This window comes from Salvelinus sp. IW2-2015, linkage group LG25 (genome assembly GCF_002910315.2).
Source record: "Salvelinus sp. IW2-2015 linkage group LG25, ASM291031v2, whole genome shotgun sequence".
In the NCBI taxonomy this organism is placed as follows: domain Eukaryota; kingdom Metazoa; phylum Chordata; class Actinopteri; order Salmoniformes; family Salmonidae; genus Salvelinus; species Salvelinus sp. IW2-2015.
The window spans coordinates 26,007,555-26,026,585 of NC_036865.1; the positions used below are offsets into that span (position 1 = coordinate 26,007,555).

General features: G+C 41.9%; 2 protein-coding genes and 2 pseudogenes across 2 annotated transcripts; 2 read left to right on the forward strand and 2 right to left on the reverse strand.

Annotated features, from left to right (window-relative positions):
• Positions 1 to 3,541: 3,541 nt before the first annotated feature.
• On the reverse strand, positions 3,542 to 5,023 carry LOC111951750 (toll-like receptor 4). The gene is given in 4 exon segments (XM_023969949.2): positions 3,542 to 3,547; positions 3,884 to 3,982; positions 3,985 to 4,137; positions 4,727 to 5,023. Coding segments are annotated over 4 exon segments (555 nt in total).
• Positions 5,024 to 6,498: 1,475 nt separating this feature from the next.
• Positions 6,499 to 11,341, reverse strand: LOC139022985 (toll-like receptor 4; annotated as a pseudogene).
• A 395-nt stretch (positions 11,342 to 11,736) lies between these two features.
• On the forward strand, positions 11,737 to 12,487 carry LOC111951751 (toll-like receptor 4; annotated as a pseudogene).
• A 107-nt stretch (positions 12,488 to 12,594) lies between these two features.
• Positions 12,595 to 13,253, forward strand: LOC139022508 (toll-like receptor 4). Its single transcript, XM_070434846.1, is given in 3 exon segments — positions 12,595 to 12,616; positions 12,663 to 13,170; positions 13,172 to 13,253. Coding segments are annotated over 3 exon segments (612 nt in total).
• Positions 13,254 to 19,031: the final 5,778 nt, after the last annotated feature.

Genomic DNA, 19,031 nt, shown 5'->3' on the forward strand with positions numbered 1-19,031 from the left:
CAGCATGACAGAGTGATCTCCAGCCTTGTCCTCGTCAACACTCACACCTGTGTTAACAATAGAATCACTGACATGATGTCAGCTGGTCCTTTTGTGGCAGGGCTGAAATGCAGTGGAAATGTTTTTGGGGGATTCAGTTCATTTCTATGGCAAAGAGGGACTTTGAAATTAATTGCAATTCATCTGATCACTCTTCATAACATTCTGGAATATATGCAAATTTCCATCATACAAACTGAGTTAGCAGACTTGGTGGAAATTAATATTTGTGTAATTCTCAAAACTTTTGGCCATGACTGTACACGGAGGATATTTTTGCAGAATTCTGCATGCAGTCTCAATTTGGTRTTTGTCCCATTTTGTGAATTCTAAGTTTGTGAGCGGACCCCAGACCGCACAACCACAAAGTGCAATGGGTTCTTTAACTGATTCAAGTATTTTTAGTCAGATCTTAATTGGGATGTAAAATTTGATGTTCCTTTTGATGGCGTAGAAGGCACTTCTTGCCTTGTCTCTCAGATCGTTACSTGTGGCACTGATGTATAGGCCGAGGTAGGTATAGTTTTTGTGTGCTCTAGGCCAACGATGTCTAGATGGAATTTGTGGTCCTGGCAACTGGACTTTTTTTGGAACACCATTATTTTTGTCTTTACTGTCTTTACTTTACAGGGCCCAGGTCTTCCAGAATCTGTGTAGAAGATCTAAGTGCTGCTGTAGGCATTCATTGTTCTTCCTTGGTTGGAGACAGAAGCACCAGATTATCAGCAAACAGTAGACATTTGACTTCAGATTCTAGTAGGGTGAGGCCAGGTGCTGCAGATTGTTCTAGTGCCCTCACYAATTTGTTGATATATACAGTGCATTCGGAAAGTATTCAGACCCCTTCACTTTTTCCACATTTTGTTACGTTACAGTTTTATTCTAAAATGGATTAAATCGTTTTTTCCCCCTCATCAATCTACACACAATACCTCATAATGACAAAGYAAACAGATATTTAGAATTGAGATTTTTGGTACTTTTTACCCCCTTTTTCTCCCCAATTTTGTGATATACATTTGGTAGTTACAGTCTTGTCCCATCGCTGCAACTCCCATATGGACTCGGGAGAGGCGAATGTTGAGAGCCATGCATCCATCCGAAACACAAACCTGCCAAGCCGCACTGCTTCTTGACACACTGCTCGCTTAACCCGTACATCTGTCAACCGAAGTCAGCATGCATGCGCCCGGCACGCCACAAGGAGTCGCTAGAGTGCGATGGGACAAGGACATCCCGGCCTGCCAAACCCTCCCCTAACCCGGACGACGCTGTGCCAATTGTGCGCCGCCTCATGCGTCTCCCGGTTGCGGCGGGCTGCAACACAGCCCGGGATCAAACCTGTAGTGACGCCTCTAGCACTGCGATGAAGTGCTGTAGACCGCTGCGCCACTCGGGAGGAGGTTTTTAGAAATTATAGCACATTTCTTAAAAATAAAAAATGGAAGTATCACATTTACATATTTATTCAATATTTTGTTATTGCACCTTTGGCAGCGATTACACACTCAAGTCTTCTTGGTTATAACGCTACAAGCTTAGCACACCTGTATTTGGGGAGTTTCTCCAATTCTTCTCTGCAGATCCTCTCAAGCCCTGTCAAGTTGGATGGGGAGCGCTGCTGCACAGCTATTTCAGGTCTCTCCAGAGATGTTCGATTTGGTTCAAGTCTGGGCTCTGGCTGGGCCACTCAAGGACATTCAGAAACTTATCCCGAAGCCACTCCTGCATTGTCTTGCCTGTGTGCTTAGGGTGGTTGTCCTGTTGGAAGGTGAACCTTTGCCCCAGTCTGAGGTCCTGGGGGCTCTGGAGCAGGTTTTYATAAAGGAGCTCTCTGAGCTTTGCTACGTTCATCTTTCCCTCGATCCTGCCAGGTTTCCTCCAGATGTGACACTTGGCATTCAGCCCATCTTGGTTTCATTAGACTAGAGCATCTTGCTTCTCATGGTCTGAGAGTCCTTTTGGTGCCTTTTGGCAAACTCCTAGCGGGTTGTCATGTGCCTTTAACTGAGCAGTGGCTTCCATCTGGCCACTCTACCATAAAGGCCTGATTGGTGGAGTGCTGCAGAGATGGTTGTCCTTCTGGTAGGTTTTCCYATCTCCACAGAGAAACTCTAGAACTCTGTCATAGTGAACATCGGGTTCTTGGTCACCTCCCTGACCAAGGCCCATCTTCCCCGATTGCTTCGTTTGGCCGGGCGGCCAGCTCTAGGAGGAGTCTTGGTGGTTCCAAACTTCCAGGGGACCTTCAATGCTGCAGAAATGTTTTGGTACCCTTCCCCAGATCTGTGCTTAGACACAATCCTGTCTCAGAGCTCTAAGGACAATTCCTTCGACCTCATGGCTTGGTTTTTGCTTTGACATGCACTGTCAACTGTAGGACCTTATGTAGACAGGTGTTTGCTTTTCCAAATCATGTCCAATCATTTGATTTTACCACAGATGGACTCCAATCAAGTTGTAGAAACATCTCAATGATATTCAATGGGAACAGGATGCTCAATTTCGAGTCTCAGAGCAAAGGGTCTGAATACTTATTTAAATAAGGTATTTTAGTTTTTTATTTGTAATACATTTGCAAACATTTCTAAAAACCAGTTTTCTCTTTGTCATTATGGGGTATTGTGTGTAGATTGATAAGGGACTTWWWAAAAAAAATCAATTTTAGAATACAGCTGTAACTTAACAAAATGTGGTAAAAGGGAAAGTGTCTGAATACTTTCTGAATGCACTTTGAGGTTGGAGCTCAAGCTGCATCCCTGTCTCACCCCAGGACCCCATGGAAAGAAAATGTGTATAGCAGACCATCATGACAAATTGAGTTAAAAGCTTTTTTGAAATCAACTCTGTATGAAAAGACTTTGCCTTTGTTTTGTTTTGTTTGTTTGTCAGTTAGGGTGTCACACACATACACACACACATTCGTTTTCGACACYTGATGTGTGTGTCTATGTTAGGCTAAATCAGCAGCTCGAGCTGTCTGTCGGCGAGTCACATCAAAACAATAAAGCAGATTTTGTGTATGCCTGATATGAAATATGACATCATGTTCATGGACTTTTGAAATGGAAGTATTCACTATTCAGACCATCCCAAATTCTGAGAGACGAAATTCGATAGCTAAAGGCTTAGTGTGTCAATGGCCTGGGCATCCCTGTACTTGCAACCATTCACAGCAAGCATTGTCTTGTAAATGAAATAATTTGGGGGGGGGGGGGGGGGGGGGGGGCTTTACTTGGCTCATCGCGCTCTAGCGACTTAAATAAAATGGAACAAATAACTCAAATATATTTCTAATCATTTATTTCCCTGACCCTCTTTTGGCCATTGAAATGATCAGGCTGACAGTGTGGGCATTAGGAAACAAATGTAAAGATATTTACATACAACCCTGATTGGCTGATAGAATAGTCTAGAGCTCACTCCCTTACCCAGATAAATGGTCATTGGTCTATTATAATCAGATCAGATTGTGATGTCATGATCTGTGCCAAAAACTCCATTACACCTGAACAGGATCAAATTCCAGGGCATTATTACAATTTTCACACTTTCAGTGTTATTTCGACCTTATAATTAGGAAATATCATTAAAAAAACAAGAACATCACATTTTTAATTGCACTGCCCCTTTAAGTCAACAAATGACAACATTAAGGATCACATTTTTAATTGCACTGCCCCTTTAAGTCAACAAATGACAACATTAAGGTACACGTGTGCAGTACTGCAGTATGATATGCAGTATACCTGGAATAATCTCTTGGCTCAAAAAGGTTTTTAGTGAAATACAATGATTTTAAATGTATAACCTAAGTAAAGGGTTAAAAACATTAAATACTCACTTCTAAAAACCTGAGCACACAAACTGATGACATCCAGAACCAGTTTATCGTTGTGTTTTTGAGATGACAGCCTGTCTGAGGTGATTCCAGAACCTCATGCTGCTGATGGGGTTGTCCCTCCATTTTATGTAAGTGTTCTTCTTCAGGTACTTGTGGAGACCAAACACTTTCTTGGTCCTCTTCTCCTCCTCATCCTCCAGTATGATGATGATAATGTTGGGGTTGCCCTCCATCACCAGCCAGGACTGAGCCACCTCAAACTCAAAGCAACACCACACGCTTTCGATAAAGTGGTGCGACACCACCACGATGTGGGCATTACTATCTACCGATGATGCCCTCGTCTATGATGTTGGAGGAGGTGGACTTGAAACTGAAAACTTCTCTTTTTAAGGTGACATTATCTTATGAATTTGTCGAATGTGCTGGGGTATAATTTCTTCAGTTTCTGTTTTTATAACACTATCTCTTTTTCCAGATTTTTTTTCTAGATTTATTTTTAAACCAATGCAGTATTTGTTTCCACAGCATTTCACATGTATATTCTACCACTTAGTTCTCAGATGACTCAAGGCTACTATTACATTCATTAACAACTTGAATGCCTAAATGCCGTATAGTTATGCTAAAAAGCTGACAACAGAGATGCTAATTCTGAGAATAATGTCAGCTCATCAACAGGAACCAGTTTATGGTTGTGTTTTTGAGATGTCCCTCCATTTCAGGTAAGTGTTCTTCTTCAGGTATTTGTGGAGCACAAACACTTTTGGTCCTCTCCTCCTCCACGTCCTCCAGTATAATGATGTTGGGTTTTCCCTCTAGCACAAGCCAGGACTGAGCCACCTCAAACTCAAAGCGACACCACGCACTGTCAATGAAGTGGAGCAAAACCACAGAGATTACCTTGCCAATGATGCCCTTGTCTGTGATGTTGGAGGAGGTGGACTTGCCCACTTCAAAGTCCTGCTCATGGAGGCACAGCTGAATGGGAGGGCCTCCTTTCTCAAGGTTCTCCACCAGTTCCTCCATCACCCAGGCCTCCTCCTTGCTGGAGTAGATCACAAAGACATCGTAAAGGCAATCCTGCTGGCGGGAGATCTTGTAGCCCCTCAGCAAAACGCAGCAGTAACGCAGATGCATGATGATGGCACCGGAGGGTAGGGCTGCCGTCTTATCGGCTCTAAACCAATCATATTATTATTATTTATTTTTTTACGTTGTTCGTAACTTGTTTTGTACATAATGTTGCTGATACCGTCTCTTATGACCGAAAAGAGCTTCTGGACATCAGAACTGGGATGTGACTAATCTGACCTTGCCTTCCATTCTGCTAGCTAACGTTCAATCGCTGGAAAATAAATATAAATAAATAAATGGGACGAACTGAAAGCACGTATATCCTACCAACGTGACATTTGAAAACTGTAATATCTTATGTTTCACCGAGTCGTGGCTGAACGATGACATTAAGAACATACAGCTGGCGGGTTATACAGTTTATCGGCAAGACAGAAAAGCAGCCTCTGGTAAGACACGGGGTGGGGGCCTATGCATTTCTCAAAGTTTTGCTCGCATGAGGTAGAATATCTCGTGGTAAGCTGTAGACCACACTATCTACCGAAAGAGTTTCCTCTGTATTTTCGTAGCTGTCTACATAGTTCCACCGTCTCCGTCCGGATCGCCCTGCACCTCGCCGTCCGGGTTGTCCCCGAGGCCGGGGGCGGCGCGCTGCTGGAGCCGCTCGTCAAGGGGGGGTACTGTCACAACTTCCACTGAAGTCGGTTCCTCTCCTTGTTCGGGCGGCATTCGGCGGTCGACGTCACCGGTCTTCTAGCCATCGCCRATCCACCTTTCTTTTTCCATTTGTTTTGTCTTGTTTTCCCACACATCTGGTTTACATTCCCTCATTACTTGTCGTGTATTTAACCCTYTGTTCCCCCCATATCTGTGTGTGAAATTGTTTGTTGTAAAGTGCTTGTGCACTCTGACTGGTTCGCGACGGGTTATTTTGTACCCATATTTTGTTGTTCTGGCTGCCGTTGGTTTTGCATATTAAACTGCTCCGGTTATTACCCAGTTCTGCTCTCCTGCGCCTGACTTCCCTGCAGCCAGTCACGCACGTCTTAAGGAATCCCCATGGAAACTATTGCCAGATATTTTGAGGACTTTAAGGTTGTAAAGTCCCAGTAAGGACATGGGGTTTGAGAAGATGGTGCTTGTATTGGAGATATCCAGGTACTGAAGACATGAGAGGTATTTCATGGTTCCAAATTCCAAACCAGTCAGCTTTGTGTGACGGAAATCCAACACCTCAAGACTCTCCAATCCCTGGAATTCCATTGTTTCTATCTGGATGTTGGTGSTGGTGCTCATATTGAGGTGGCGTAGGCGTGGAAGTCCCCGGAACTCTGTTTGCAGTAGCCTTCCATGACGATTTGGTTGTTGCTCAGATCCACATATTGGAGGAGAGGCATGTCTTCAAACGCATCATTAAAGAGTATAGGGTATGAGTTTTCTTTTATTGTCAGTCTCTCTAAGGATTTTGTATGGGAAAGCTGCAGACTAGATTTGCTGTGTAAGAACAAGCTCTTTGATTCGTCTGAATTGAACATTATTCACGAATGGGTGATTTTTGTGGCGTTTGTCATGCAGCGAAATACTGGGTTGGATCCAATTGTCCTCTCTTTTTGATAGTAGTATATTTCCTCAGTTTATCAAGCAGAGCCCATACAAAGAATGAATGAATGAAAGAATGAAAACAAGAGAATCCCTGTAGTCGCCAATGACCAGCTTCCCCACAGAGAGACCAGCAAGTGCTTTGAGGCCAGCTGTGCTCACATTACCTGAAGGAAATGCATCTCGTAGATGCAGCTCGTGTAGRTTAATGTTCTGAAATGCTCCTGGTTCTATATGTAATACAGGATTTCTGTTGAGTATAATTGTGATGTTGTTCCTAATTTGCCTTAAGACAGCTATGTGACGGACTTGTATAACGGATATGTTATTAGCCTGCAGGTCCAGTATCCTAAAGTCTGTGAAGTTGATAACTTAGGATGGGATAGACATGGAGAGGAGATTGTTTATCCCGACATTCAACTCCTGCAGCTTGGTTAAATGGTTTATATGCAGGTCCTCAATAGAGAGAAGACCAGTATTGACAAGAAAAAGCTTTTGAAGGAGATGCAGTGAGTTTAGGGCATTGTTCCCAAAGTTTCCAATGGGGTTTCCAGTAAGAATCAATCAATCAAAGGAATGTTACATTCCTCACATTGTGGTAGGCATCATAAGTTATATGCTGGATTCTGCAGCTGTTGAACAATAAAAGTATTAAATACAATTAACTCCTGCATATCCATTATGTGTTATGTACAGTGCCTTCAGAAAGTATTCAGACCCCTTGACTTTTTCCACATTTTGTTATGTTACAGCCTTATTCTAAAATGGATTTAAAAAAATAATCCTCATCAATCTACACACAATACCCCATAATGACAAAGTGAAAACAGGTTTTTAGAAAATGTTGCTAATTTATTAATAATTTAAAAACAGAAATACCTTMTTTACCCTTTGCTATCAGAATCAAAATTGGTCTCAAATGCATCCTGTTTCCATTGATCATCCTTGAGATGTTTCTACAACTTGAATGGAGTCCACCTGTGGTAAATTTGATTGATTGGACATTAAATAGACAGGCACACACCTGTCTATTTAAGATCACACAGTTGACAGTGCTTGGCAAAAACCAAGCCATGAAGTAGAAGGAATTGTCCGTAGAGCTCCGAGACAGGATTGTGTCGAGGCACAGATCTGGGGAAGGGTACCAACAAATGTCTGCAGCATTGAAGGTCCCMAARAACACAGTGGCCTCCATCATTCTTAAATGGAAATAGTTTTGGAACCACCAAGACACTTCCTGGGAGAAGGGCCGTGGTCAGGAAGGTGCCCAAAAACCCGATGTTCACTCTGACAGAGTTCCAGAGTTTCTCTGCAGATTGGAGAACCTTCCAGAAGGACAACCATCTCTGCAGCACTCCAACACACAGGCCTTTATGGTAGAGTGGCCAGATGGAAGCTACTCCTCAGTAAAAGGCACATGACAGCCCGCTTGGAGTTTGCCAAAAGGCACAAAGACTCAAAGAAACAAGATTCTCTGGTCTGATGAAACCAAGATTGAACTCTTTGGCCTGAATGCCAAGCATCACATCTGGAGTAAACCTGGCACCATCCCTACGGTGAAGGATGGTGGTGGCAGCATCATGTTGTGGGGATGTTTTTCAGTATCAGGGACTGGAAGACTAGTCAGGATTGAGGGAAAGATGAATGGCGCAAAGTACAGAGATCCTTGATTTAAAACCTGCTCCAAAGAGCTCAGGACCTCAGACTGGGCAGAAGGTTCACCTTCCAACAGGACAATGACCCTAAGCACACAGCCAAGACAATGCAGGAGTGGCATCGGGACAATTCTCTGAATGTTCTTGAGTGGCCCAGCCAGAGCCCGGACTTGAACCCAATCGAACATCTCTGGAGAGGCCTGAAAATAGCTGTGCAGCAACACTCCCCATCCAACCTAACAGAGCTTGAGAGGATCTGCAGAGAAGAATTGGAGAAACTTCCCAAATACAGGTGTGCCAAGCTTGTAGCGTCATACCCAAGAAGACTCAAGGCTGTAATCGCTGCCAAAGGTGCTTCAACAAACTACTGAGTAAAGGATCTGAAAAACGTATATAAATGTAATATTTCAGTTTTTTATTTTTTACAAAACTGGTTTTGCTTTGACATTATGGGGTATGGTGTGTAGATGTCACGACTTCCACCGAAATCGTTTCCTATCCTTGTTCGGGCGGTGTTTGGCAGTCGGCGTCACCGGTCTTCTAGCCATCGTCGATCCACTTTTCATTTTCCATTTGTTTTTGTCTTGTTTTCCTACACACCTGGTTTCCATTTCCCTCATTAATTGTTGTGTATGTTCCCCCCCATGTCTTTGTGTGGAATTGTTTGTTGTAAGTGCTTGTGCACATGTTTACTGGTGCGCGTCGGGTTTTTGTACCCATATTCTGTTGTATTTTTATGCCATTGGGTTTTGGATTAAACTGCTCCGGCTACTACCTAGTTCTGCTCTCCTGCGTCTGACTTCCCTGCCACCAATTACGCACCCCTTTACAGTAGATTGATGAGGGGGAAACAATTATTTAATACATTTTTGAATAAGGCTATAATGTAACAACATTTTGAAAAAGTCAAGGGGTCTGAATACTTTCCAAATGCACTGTATGTACTATGTACGCATTAAACCTGTTGGGGACCAGGGGGTGCTATTTTCACTTTTGGGGAAAATCGTATGATTTTTAAACGGCCTCGTACTCAATTCTTGCTCGTACAATATGCATATTATTATTACTATTGGATAGAAAACAGTCTCTAGTTTCTAAAAACGTTTGAATTATTTCTCTAAGTGAAACAGAACTCCTTTTACAGACCATTTCCTAACCGGAAGTGAGATTTCCAAAAGCGAACTCTCTCTTCAGGAGCTTGTCTATAAAAGGGCATGTCACTTATGACTGTAGAAACACGTCATACGCCTTCGCCTGGGTGTCATGCGGAAGTGAGAGCTGAAATCAGTTGATTATCTCGATCAGGGACTGAACACAACCTCTTGGACTGAGACGTGCGCACTTTCTTTTATTTCCTGGGCGCGAAGTAGGAACTGTACTCGGCTCATGGAAGAACCATTTTAAAGGTGAATATGATCTCTGGCTTCGATTTTCTTTGATACATGTCACAATATCATCCTAAAGTATGTTTTTTCAATATAGTTTAATTATATTATTGAAATTTATTCTGGACTTTAGACGTGATGCGTCGCAAGAATTGGTTCAAGAACGAGAGGCTAGCAACGCACGGCCAGTGTGCTTGCTAATTCTGAGGGAAATCGTTCGTTATGGATCCAAATAAAGTCGGTTCTGAACAAAGGACCCCTTGGAGAACATTCTGATGGAAGATCCACAAAGATAAGGACCCAATTTGGGATGCTTTTTCATATATATCTGTCGAACTGTGCTATGCCTGTCTCTTATACACATCTAGATGTGTATAAGAGACAGATATTTGTCTGAAATGTTTTATGATGTGTAATTAGGTAGTTGGTGTCTGTATTTACTCTGGCTACTCCCGTGCGATTTCTGACTGTAGCTATGATGGTAGCAGTAATGTAAAACTGATTTATAGCTAAAATATGCAATTTTTTTGAACAAAACATAGATTTATTGTGTAACATGTTATAGGACTGTCATCTGAGGTAGTTTTTTCTAGGTTATTTAGGTTGGTTCTAGGTTAGTTAGGTTGGCTTGTGCATGCTACCTGCAGCCTACTTGTGCTGTGAAAAATGTCTGTCTGTCTTTTTTTATTTGGTGGTGACCTAACATAAATATATGTGGTGTTTTCTCTGTAAAACATTTAAAAAATCGGACATGTTGGATGGATTGACAAGATGTGTATCTTTCAAATGCTGTATTGGACTTGTTAATGTGTGAAAGTTAAATATTTCAATTTTGTTTTTTGAATTTGCCGCTCTGCCTTTTCAATGGAATGTGGGAGGAGTGCCGCTAGCGGCACCCCTGGCCTCAACCTGTCTCTTATACACATCTAGATGTGTATAAGAGACAGAAACATAGATTTATTGTGTAACATGTTATAGGACTGTCATCTGAGGGAGTTTTTTCTAGGTTATTTAGGTTGGTTCTAGGTTAGTTAGGTTGGCTTGTGCATGCTACCTGCAGCCTACTTGTGCTGTGAAAAATGTCTGTCTGTCTTTTTTTATTTGGTGGTGACCTAACATAAATATATGTGGTGTTTTCTCTGTAAAACATTWAAAAAATCGGACATGTTGGATGGATTGACAAGATGTGTATCTTTCAAATGCTGTATTGGACTTGTTAATGTGTGAAAGTTAAATATTTCAATTTTGTTTTTTGAATTTGCCGCTCTGCCTTTTCAATGGAATGTGGGAGGAGTGCCGCTAGCGGCACCCCTGGCCTCAACAGGTGTTAACATATAAAACAGATATGAATTGTCCAATAGTTGACAAAAATATAATTCCAAATACCTTGTGAGATCAAGGACTTGCAAATCCAATAATAGAGGGGAAATACTGTGCTGTAAAGATGTCAGGTAGTTAAAACTGAAATCCAGAGTTTCTGTGAAGGGAAGAAGGGCAGGTATGTAGCTGAGGTTTATCCCTTCACATTATATAATGCAATGGTTTAACAGTATCAATAACCCTTAGGATTTTGAACTATTTATATTGTAATTTGTAAAATAATCAAATTCCAGGGACAAAAATATGAATACAGCGATCAAATTAAATATTTTCCATGTGGGAAACTGGGAATAGGTAATTAATTAAATGTATCATAATCTGTTGACCTGACCAGTCGCACCATCAACGTTGAACATCACCATCCTTTTCAATGTTGTCTAATATTACATTTTAATGATCAACCATTCAACAATAACCTGTCTTCAATTATACTTTACCTCTGTGCAAATGTCTCCCTCCACAGCACGCAGGAGAAACAAAATCTACAGGAGAGTGGAAACCATGTTGTTTACTAAAGCATTCAATACTTAGTAATTGATAATAACACGTTAGTTGATAGGCTAGTACTAGATACTACACCATCACTATCTATTTGAGAAGTGGCTCTGCATCTCACATGTATTGTTCATCTATGGATGATGACGACCTAAATGGCCATTGTTCACGCTGTTTCTCATTTTCATTCCTCATATTTCTAAAAGGACAAAGCTATTTTAGTTTGTGTTCTCCTGTCTCCACATTGTCACCACATCCCCTGATGCATGAGAACGGGGCGTCTATGTGGTAGGACCAGTACCAGAGCTGAATGAATGTGTCTGTTTTGTAATATTCACAGATACAAAATGATGTGGTTGATACCCATTTTGGACAGTTTTTCTGTTCTTCCATGCAGCAAGGGGGCAACAATGCACAGAGGTAGGTTATGTTATAAAAGCTCTGTTGTAGACTCAGCAAACTTCGACTTCGCCACCTCAACATCAGTTCCAATGCAGAGATCCGCTTGAATATTTCACAATTTTCTGGACTTGAATCCCTTGAAGGGTTGGATTTCCACAATAGCAAGCTCACTGGTGCTGATGACCTTTTTAACATGGTGAATCTGAGTCATCACAAGTATCTGGAAATCTCCGATACAGGAATCACTGTCACAAACCAGTTGTTCTTTTAATGACAGGAATCTGAGTGTGCTCAAACTATCTGGTGACAAATTACTCAGGAATATCTCAAATAATCTCTCTGTGAACCTTACTCCTCTGGAAACGTTAGATATTTCATCTTGCGGTATTGAGAAGTTGCTCTGCAACTCTTTTGTTAATCTAAATATGTTTYGAGAGTTGATTCTCAGTGGAAATAAATTGATATCTGTGCATTTTCTATCCAATCCTAGCTTTGCTTCACTAACATGAATGGATTTAGGCAAAAATCTGATTGCCAGAATTGTGGATTTCTCCTGCTCACAAATAGACTTTATTATATGGATGAACCCAGGGGCGCAACTCTGGTTTTAGAAGTGGGGGGGACCTAATTATTATTATTWWTTTTTTTCCCAGTCGGATAAACACTCCAAACAGCCTACTCGTCCGTTGCCTCGCTTTGTATCACATGGGAGGGCAAAATGCAATTTCAGAACATTCCCAGTGAAATGAACCATAAAAACAAATATTTTGTATAAACCATTATCAGAATCAACACAGACCACTAAAGTATTTGACTTTGATGTTGAATACTGCACGCACATCTTGAGAGTTAAACTTTTAGTGCCCATCTTTGTTGTCATTTTTATTCTTACATTGTCAGTCTTGGCCTACAAGTTCCAGTTCTACCTGTGTTACTGCTGCGTTTTGCTGAGGGGCTACAAGATCTCCCGCCAGCAGGATTGCCTTTACGATGTCTTTGTGATCTACTCCAGCAAGGAAGAGGCCTGGGTGATGGAGGAACTGGTGGAGAACCTTGAGAAAGGAGGCCCTCCCATTCAGCTGTGCCTCCATGAGCAGGACTTTGAAGTGGGCAAGTCCACCTCCTCCAACATCACAGACAAGGGCATCATTGGTAGCCGCAAGGTAATCTCGGTGGTTTTGCTCCACTTCATTGACAGTGCGTGGTGTCGCTTTGAGTTTGAGGTGGCTCAGTCCTGGCTGGTGCTGGAGGGAAAACCCAACATCATTATACTGGAGGACGTGGAGGAGGAGAGGACCAAAAGTGTTTGTGCTCCACAAATACCTGAAGAAGAACACTTACCCGAAATGGAGGGACATCTCAAAAACACAACCATAAACTGGTTCCTGTTGATGAGCTGACATTATTCTCAGAATTAGCATCTCTGTTGTCAGCTTTTTAGCATAACTATACGGCATTTAGGCATTCAAGTTGTTAATGAATGTAATAGTAGCCTTGAGTCATCTGAGAACTAAGTGGTAGAATATACATGTGAAATGCTGTGGAAACAAATACTGCATTGGTTTAAAAATAAATCTAGAAAAAAATCTAGAAAAAGAGATAGTGTTATAAACACAGAAACTGAAGAAATTATACCCCAGCACATTTGACAAATTCATAAGATAATGTCACCTTAAAAAGAGAAGTTTTCAGTTTCAAGTCCACCTCCTCCAACATCATAGACGAGGGCATCATGTACAGTTTAACATGTTTAGAGGAGTTTCCACCAACAGTTTCTGAGATGTATTTCCCAAGGGCATTTTTGTTGGCATTTGGGATGTCTGTGGGGTTTACCCAAAGCGGATGTTTGTGTATGGGTGGCTGTGTCCGAATACCCACACATGCATTCTAAATAGCAGGCAATTTGGGCATGCAAAGAAATTGTCTAGCAGGGATACAGCTTTTCTCAAAATTGACTTTTCGTAGCAGGGTTAGAAGAACTTAAGCAGTGGATTTTGAGAATGAACATAGCAGGTTAAGATAATTAGGTTATGGCTAAGAAAAGGGTTAGGGTTAGCTAAAATGCACAAATAAACAACAGCTTTCAATGTCAAATTTGACAAAAGCTGTATTCCATCTAGACATGACCTTGTTTGACATTAGCTGATAATCAGCTGAGGGGACAAGCTGTACCAAAATGAACGAATGGTGGGCCGTGAATCAACGTAGGCTAATTGAGCATTAGATTATGCATTTTCATTAGCATGAGACTGTTATGCTGATATTTGTTGCATTCGTTTTTACTGAACATTATGTTCTAAATAGTAATAGAAGTACGACGAGTGCACAGTAGGTAAGTAGCAAGGCATATTTAGGACACAAACAATGTCTTTGGTTATCACGTTACACAGTCATGTCCTTTTGATTTAGGCACAAACACTCGGAGACAGCAGTGAACAGATGAACAATTTCAGAATGAAGGGATGTTTTGATCTCAAATTGTGTTCGCAAGAATGAAAGCATGCATCTGAATACAAGTTGAACACGAAACTTCACTCTTATAAAAACAGGTGCAATCTAGAACCTAAAAGGGTTCTTTGGCTGTCCCTATAGGAGAACCCGTTGAAGAACCCTTTTTGGTTCCAGGTTCAACCCTATTGGTTCCAGGTAGAACTATTTTGGGTTCCATGTAGAACTCTTTCCACAGAGGGTTCTACGTGAAACCCAAAAGGGTTCTACCTGGAATCAAAACGGGTTCTCCTATGGGGACAGCCGAAGAACCCGTTTGGAACCCTTTTTCTAAGAGAGTAGATCAGTTTCCTATCATTTGTAAATTGTAATTGGGCAATGAATAATTGCCAGATTATCTCAGTATATGGAACTTTGGCTTCTTCATTTGCAAACAGTCAAAGGAAGTTATTTCTAGGTGTTTATAAAAGTAAGCTGGCCAACTTCTTGATCCTGCTTTGTAAAATACCACCTTGCTTTAGTGTCTATCTTGTGGTTGAATCTGGTGTAAATTCCTCATCTGTCTTTTTGTCAAAGACAGAACCTTTGCAGTGTGGTGTAGTGTAGTGCCAAACCTCCCCAGCCTTTAAACGTCCAAACAGGAGGACTGGTTTAACCCAGAGACCAGACTTCATTAGATGTTCTCTCTTGAACACATATACTCCAGTCACACAGTTTCACTGAAACCAACCGTCAACATCTCTCTGTCTGTAGATCTCACTTTTACCAACGGATCCCATCTCCTACACACGTGAACATTCTTCACCTGCTGACCTCACCTAATTTACCAGTGGATCTTACCTCATTTACCTGTGGAAACTCAACTTTATATTTTTACATGTGGGTCTCACTTTTACCTGTTAACTTCATCTTTAGACCTCACTTTTAACCTCTGACACCACCTTTAAATTAGCACCATCTCATCTACCTGAGGACCTCACCTTTAGTCCTACCTGTGGCTCTGACTACTACTTGTCCCAGGAGAGATGTCGCATAGTGCCAGCACCTTGGATCTGGACGTTACCACCAAGTACAGTATGTTGGATGGGAAGGCCCAACGGCGCTCCACTACCCTGCGTTCCCATGCTCAGCCCAAAGCCTCCAAGCCAAGCGATGCTCTGCAGTGGTGGAAAAGGTACCCAATTGTCATACTTGAGTAAAAGTAAAAATACCTTAATAGAAAATGAATCAAGTAAAAGTGAAAGTCACTCTGTTAAATACTACTTGAGTAAAAGTCTAAAAGTATTTGGTTTTAAATATACTTAAGTATCAAAAGTAAAATAATAAATAATTAAAAATATTATTTTAACAGATAGCCAGGCGCAAACTCAAACACTCATACATCATTTACAAATGCCAGATCATAGGCAGTAGGGATGACCATGGATGTTCTCTTGATAAGTGCATGAATTGGACCATTGTCCTGTCCTGCTAAGCATTCAAAATGTAACGAGTACCTTTGGGTGTCAGGATAAATGTATGGGGCAAAAAGTACATTATTTTCTTAAGGAATGTAGTGAGGTAAAAGTTGTAAAAATTGTAAAGTAGTATTTTAAAGTATTTTAAATACTTTAAAGTATTTTTACTTAAGTACTTTACACCGCTGACATTCTGTGTGACTTCTGCACCATGTAAAAACAGAAGGTTTGAAATTGTTTAATCTTAACATTGTTTGACATTGTTTTGTTAATTTTTGGGGGTTCTATATTGTAAAGTGTTTTGGGGTCCTGGAAGAGCATTATATAAAACCTGTGTTTTCTTTCTCTTCTGAAGGCTGTGAAGTCCTGTCTGCTGTGCCAGGTCTCCTACTGTGAGACATACGTCAGGCCTCCTACTGTGAGGCATGTGCCTGGCCTCCTACTGTGAGACATATGTCAGGTCTCCTACTGTGAGGCATGTGCCAGGTCTCCTACTGTGAGACATGTGCCAGGCCTCCTACTGTGAGACATGTGCCTGGCCTCCTACTGTGAGACATGTGCCTGGCCTCCTACTGTGAGACATGTGCCTGGCCTCCTACTGTGAGACATGTGCCAGGTCTCCTACTGTGAGACATGTGCCAGGCCTCCTACTGTTGAGACCATGTGCCAGCCTCCTACTGTGAGACATGTGCCAGGCCTCCTATCTTGTGGAGACATGTGCCAGGCCTCCTATCGTGAGACATGTGCCAGGCCTCCTACTGTGAGACATGTGCCTGGCCTCCCTACTGTTGAGACATGTGGCCCTGGGCCCTCCTACTTGAGACATGTGCCTGGCCTCCTACTGTGAGACATGTGTCTGGCCTCCTACTGTGAGACATGTGTCCAGGCCTCCTACTGTGGACACTGTGTCTGGCCTCCTCTGTGGAGACATGTGCAGTCTCCTACCCTGTGAGACATGTCCTGGCCTCCACTGTGAGACATGTGCCTGGCCTCCACTGTGAGACATTTACATCTACGTCATTTAGCAGTGCTCTTATCCAGAGCAACTTACATGAACAGTTTAGGGTTAAGTGCTTTGCTTTAAGGGCACATTGACAGATGAGAGAAGATATGTGCCCAGCACGAAAAGCTGCTGGAGGTGTTCTGCCCCACCGACCAGACTCAGTCTGTGTTCTCTGCATGATGGACTAACACAAGACCACAACACTGTGCTGGCTGGCACTGAGAGGATTGAGAAACAAACTAATTAGTTTTGGTAACAACCGTGTTCTAGTCTACCTGTATAAAAGGCTAGACAGATATTCTAGCCCGGGGCGTCCTCCCTTGGAACAGCTGTCTGAAGCTAGCCTTTTATACACTCTCCCTAATTATCCTTTCATATAGCCTTTATAACAGCTACATAAGACATTATGAACATCCATCATAGTCCTGGTTCATATGTTGATTGTTCCTAAAACATTGTGAAACGTTTGTCCCCTACGGAAACAGCTGGGGTCACCCTAGTGAAGTCTCAGCAGAGGATTGATCAGTGAGTGAAGAGTGGACAGACCTTTGCCAGGCTGTGGAGTCAGTCAAGTGGGTTCTTAAAAATCCAAGACAAAAAAAAGACAAGACTTACAGAAATATGAGTCATTTTAACCCGTTTTTCTATTCAATAACAGTGTCCATTTACATTTGTGCCCTGTCTCCTGTAACAGCAAACACCTCATGTTCATTTGGAGGAAATATGCTCCCATTGGCAGATGGATGAAACTGGCATTGAAACCAGTGTGTCAGATATTTTTTTATTTTTTTTTTTTACCAGAGGTAAGTTGACTGAGAACACGTTCTCTATTTGCAGCAACGACCTGGGGAATAGTTACAGGGGAGAGGAGGGGGATGAATGAGCCAATTGTAAACTGGGGATTATTAGGTGACCGTGATGGTTGAGGGCAAGATTTGGGAATTTAGCCAGGACACCGGGGTTAACACCCCTACTCTTACGATAAGTGCCATGGGATCTTTTAATGACCTCAGAGAGTCAGGACACCCGTTTAACGTCCCATCCGAAAGACGGCACCCTACACAGAGCAGTGTCCCCAATCACTGCCTTGGGGCATTGGGATCTTTGTTTAGACCAGAGGAAAGAGTGCCTCCTACTGGCCCTCCAACACCACTTCCAGCAGCACCTGGTCTCCCATCCAGGGACTGACCAGGACCAACCCTGCTTAGCTTCAGAAGCAAGCCAGCAGTGGTATGCAGGGTGGTATGCTGCTGGCATAAAATATATATTCTGTGTATCTGCAGAACAGGTTAGGTGAATACCATCTAATAGTTCAATCGAGCACAGGCTTAACTGAATGAAAAACAAAGACGGAATGCAATATGACATTTTATTAAACCGTTTTGAGAATGACCTTGTCTGATGATGCCCAGATGTGATGGCAGGTAGCCCTGATGGCATCAGGGCTGCTGGCATCAAAACCCCCACATTGTTGGTCTCATTCAGTAGTTTTTACCTGATAAAGTAGAATCCTGTAGTATAATTATTTTAAAAGTACCATTCATATTCCTAAAACATACATTGAAAATGATAACGTTACTGTTGCTGCTTCCTGTTGTCGTGGCTTTTTGCTTTATGGCCGAGTGTCAAAAGACTGGTTTTAGATGCCCAAATTCATGATCAATATGCTGAAATAAATTACGATATTTTGAAGACCAATAAATAAAAGATACTCCCTACACACACGTCACACTTATGTTCAGATTATTTTGTATTTTGCTAAATTAGTACCTTCTAAACTGGACATGCACCAATATTTACAAAGCGGTCACTGTTCTACTGTAATCAATAGAATCACAATTGAATCACTCACATCAATATTGTATTGAAATCAATGGAAGTGGGACAATAAACGCGGCGACATGTACCGTTTGCGCTCTTCTAACAGACAACAAACCTACATGTCTGTCGATATATGATCACCTGTCGTTGCCATTTATCAATTTATATATCTGTGAGAAAATGATTTCGGTAGATGGCCAATACGGAAAAGGAAACAAAACACCGTTTGACTGGATAATTTAAACGAATCACCACCTCACATCGATTTGTAACTAGCGACAGGGGTTGGTTTTCATTTTAATTATAGTTTAACCCTCAAATCCATGAATTCATGTGAGGCCAGATACTTTAATGGGCGGAGCGCCCGAATTTATTCAACCCACGGTGTTTTCAACATGATAGTTACGTTCTTTAGTCCCACTACCG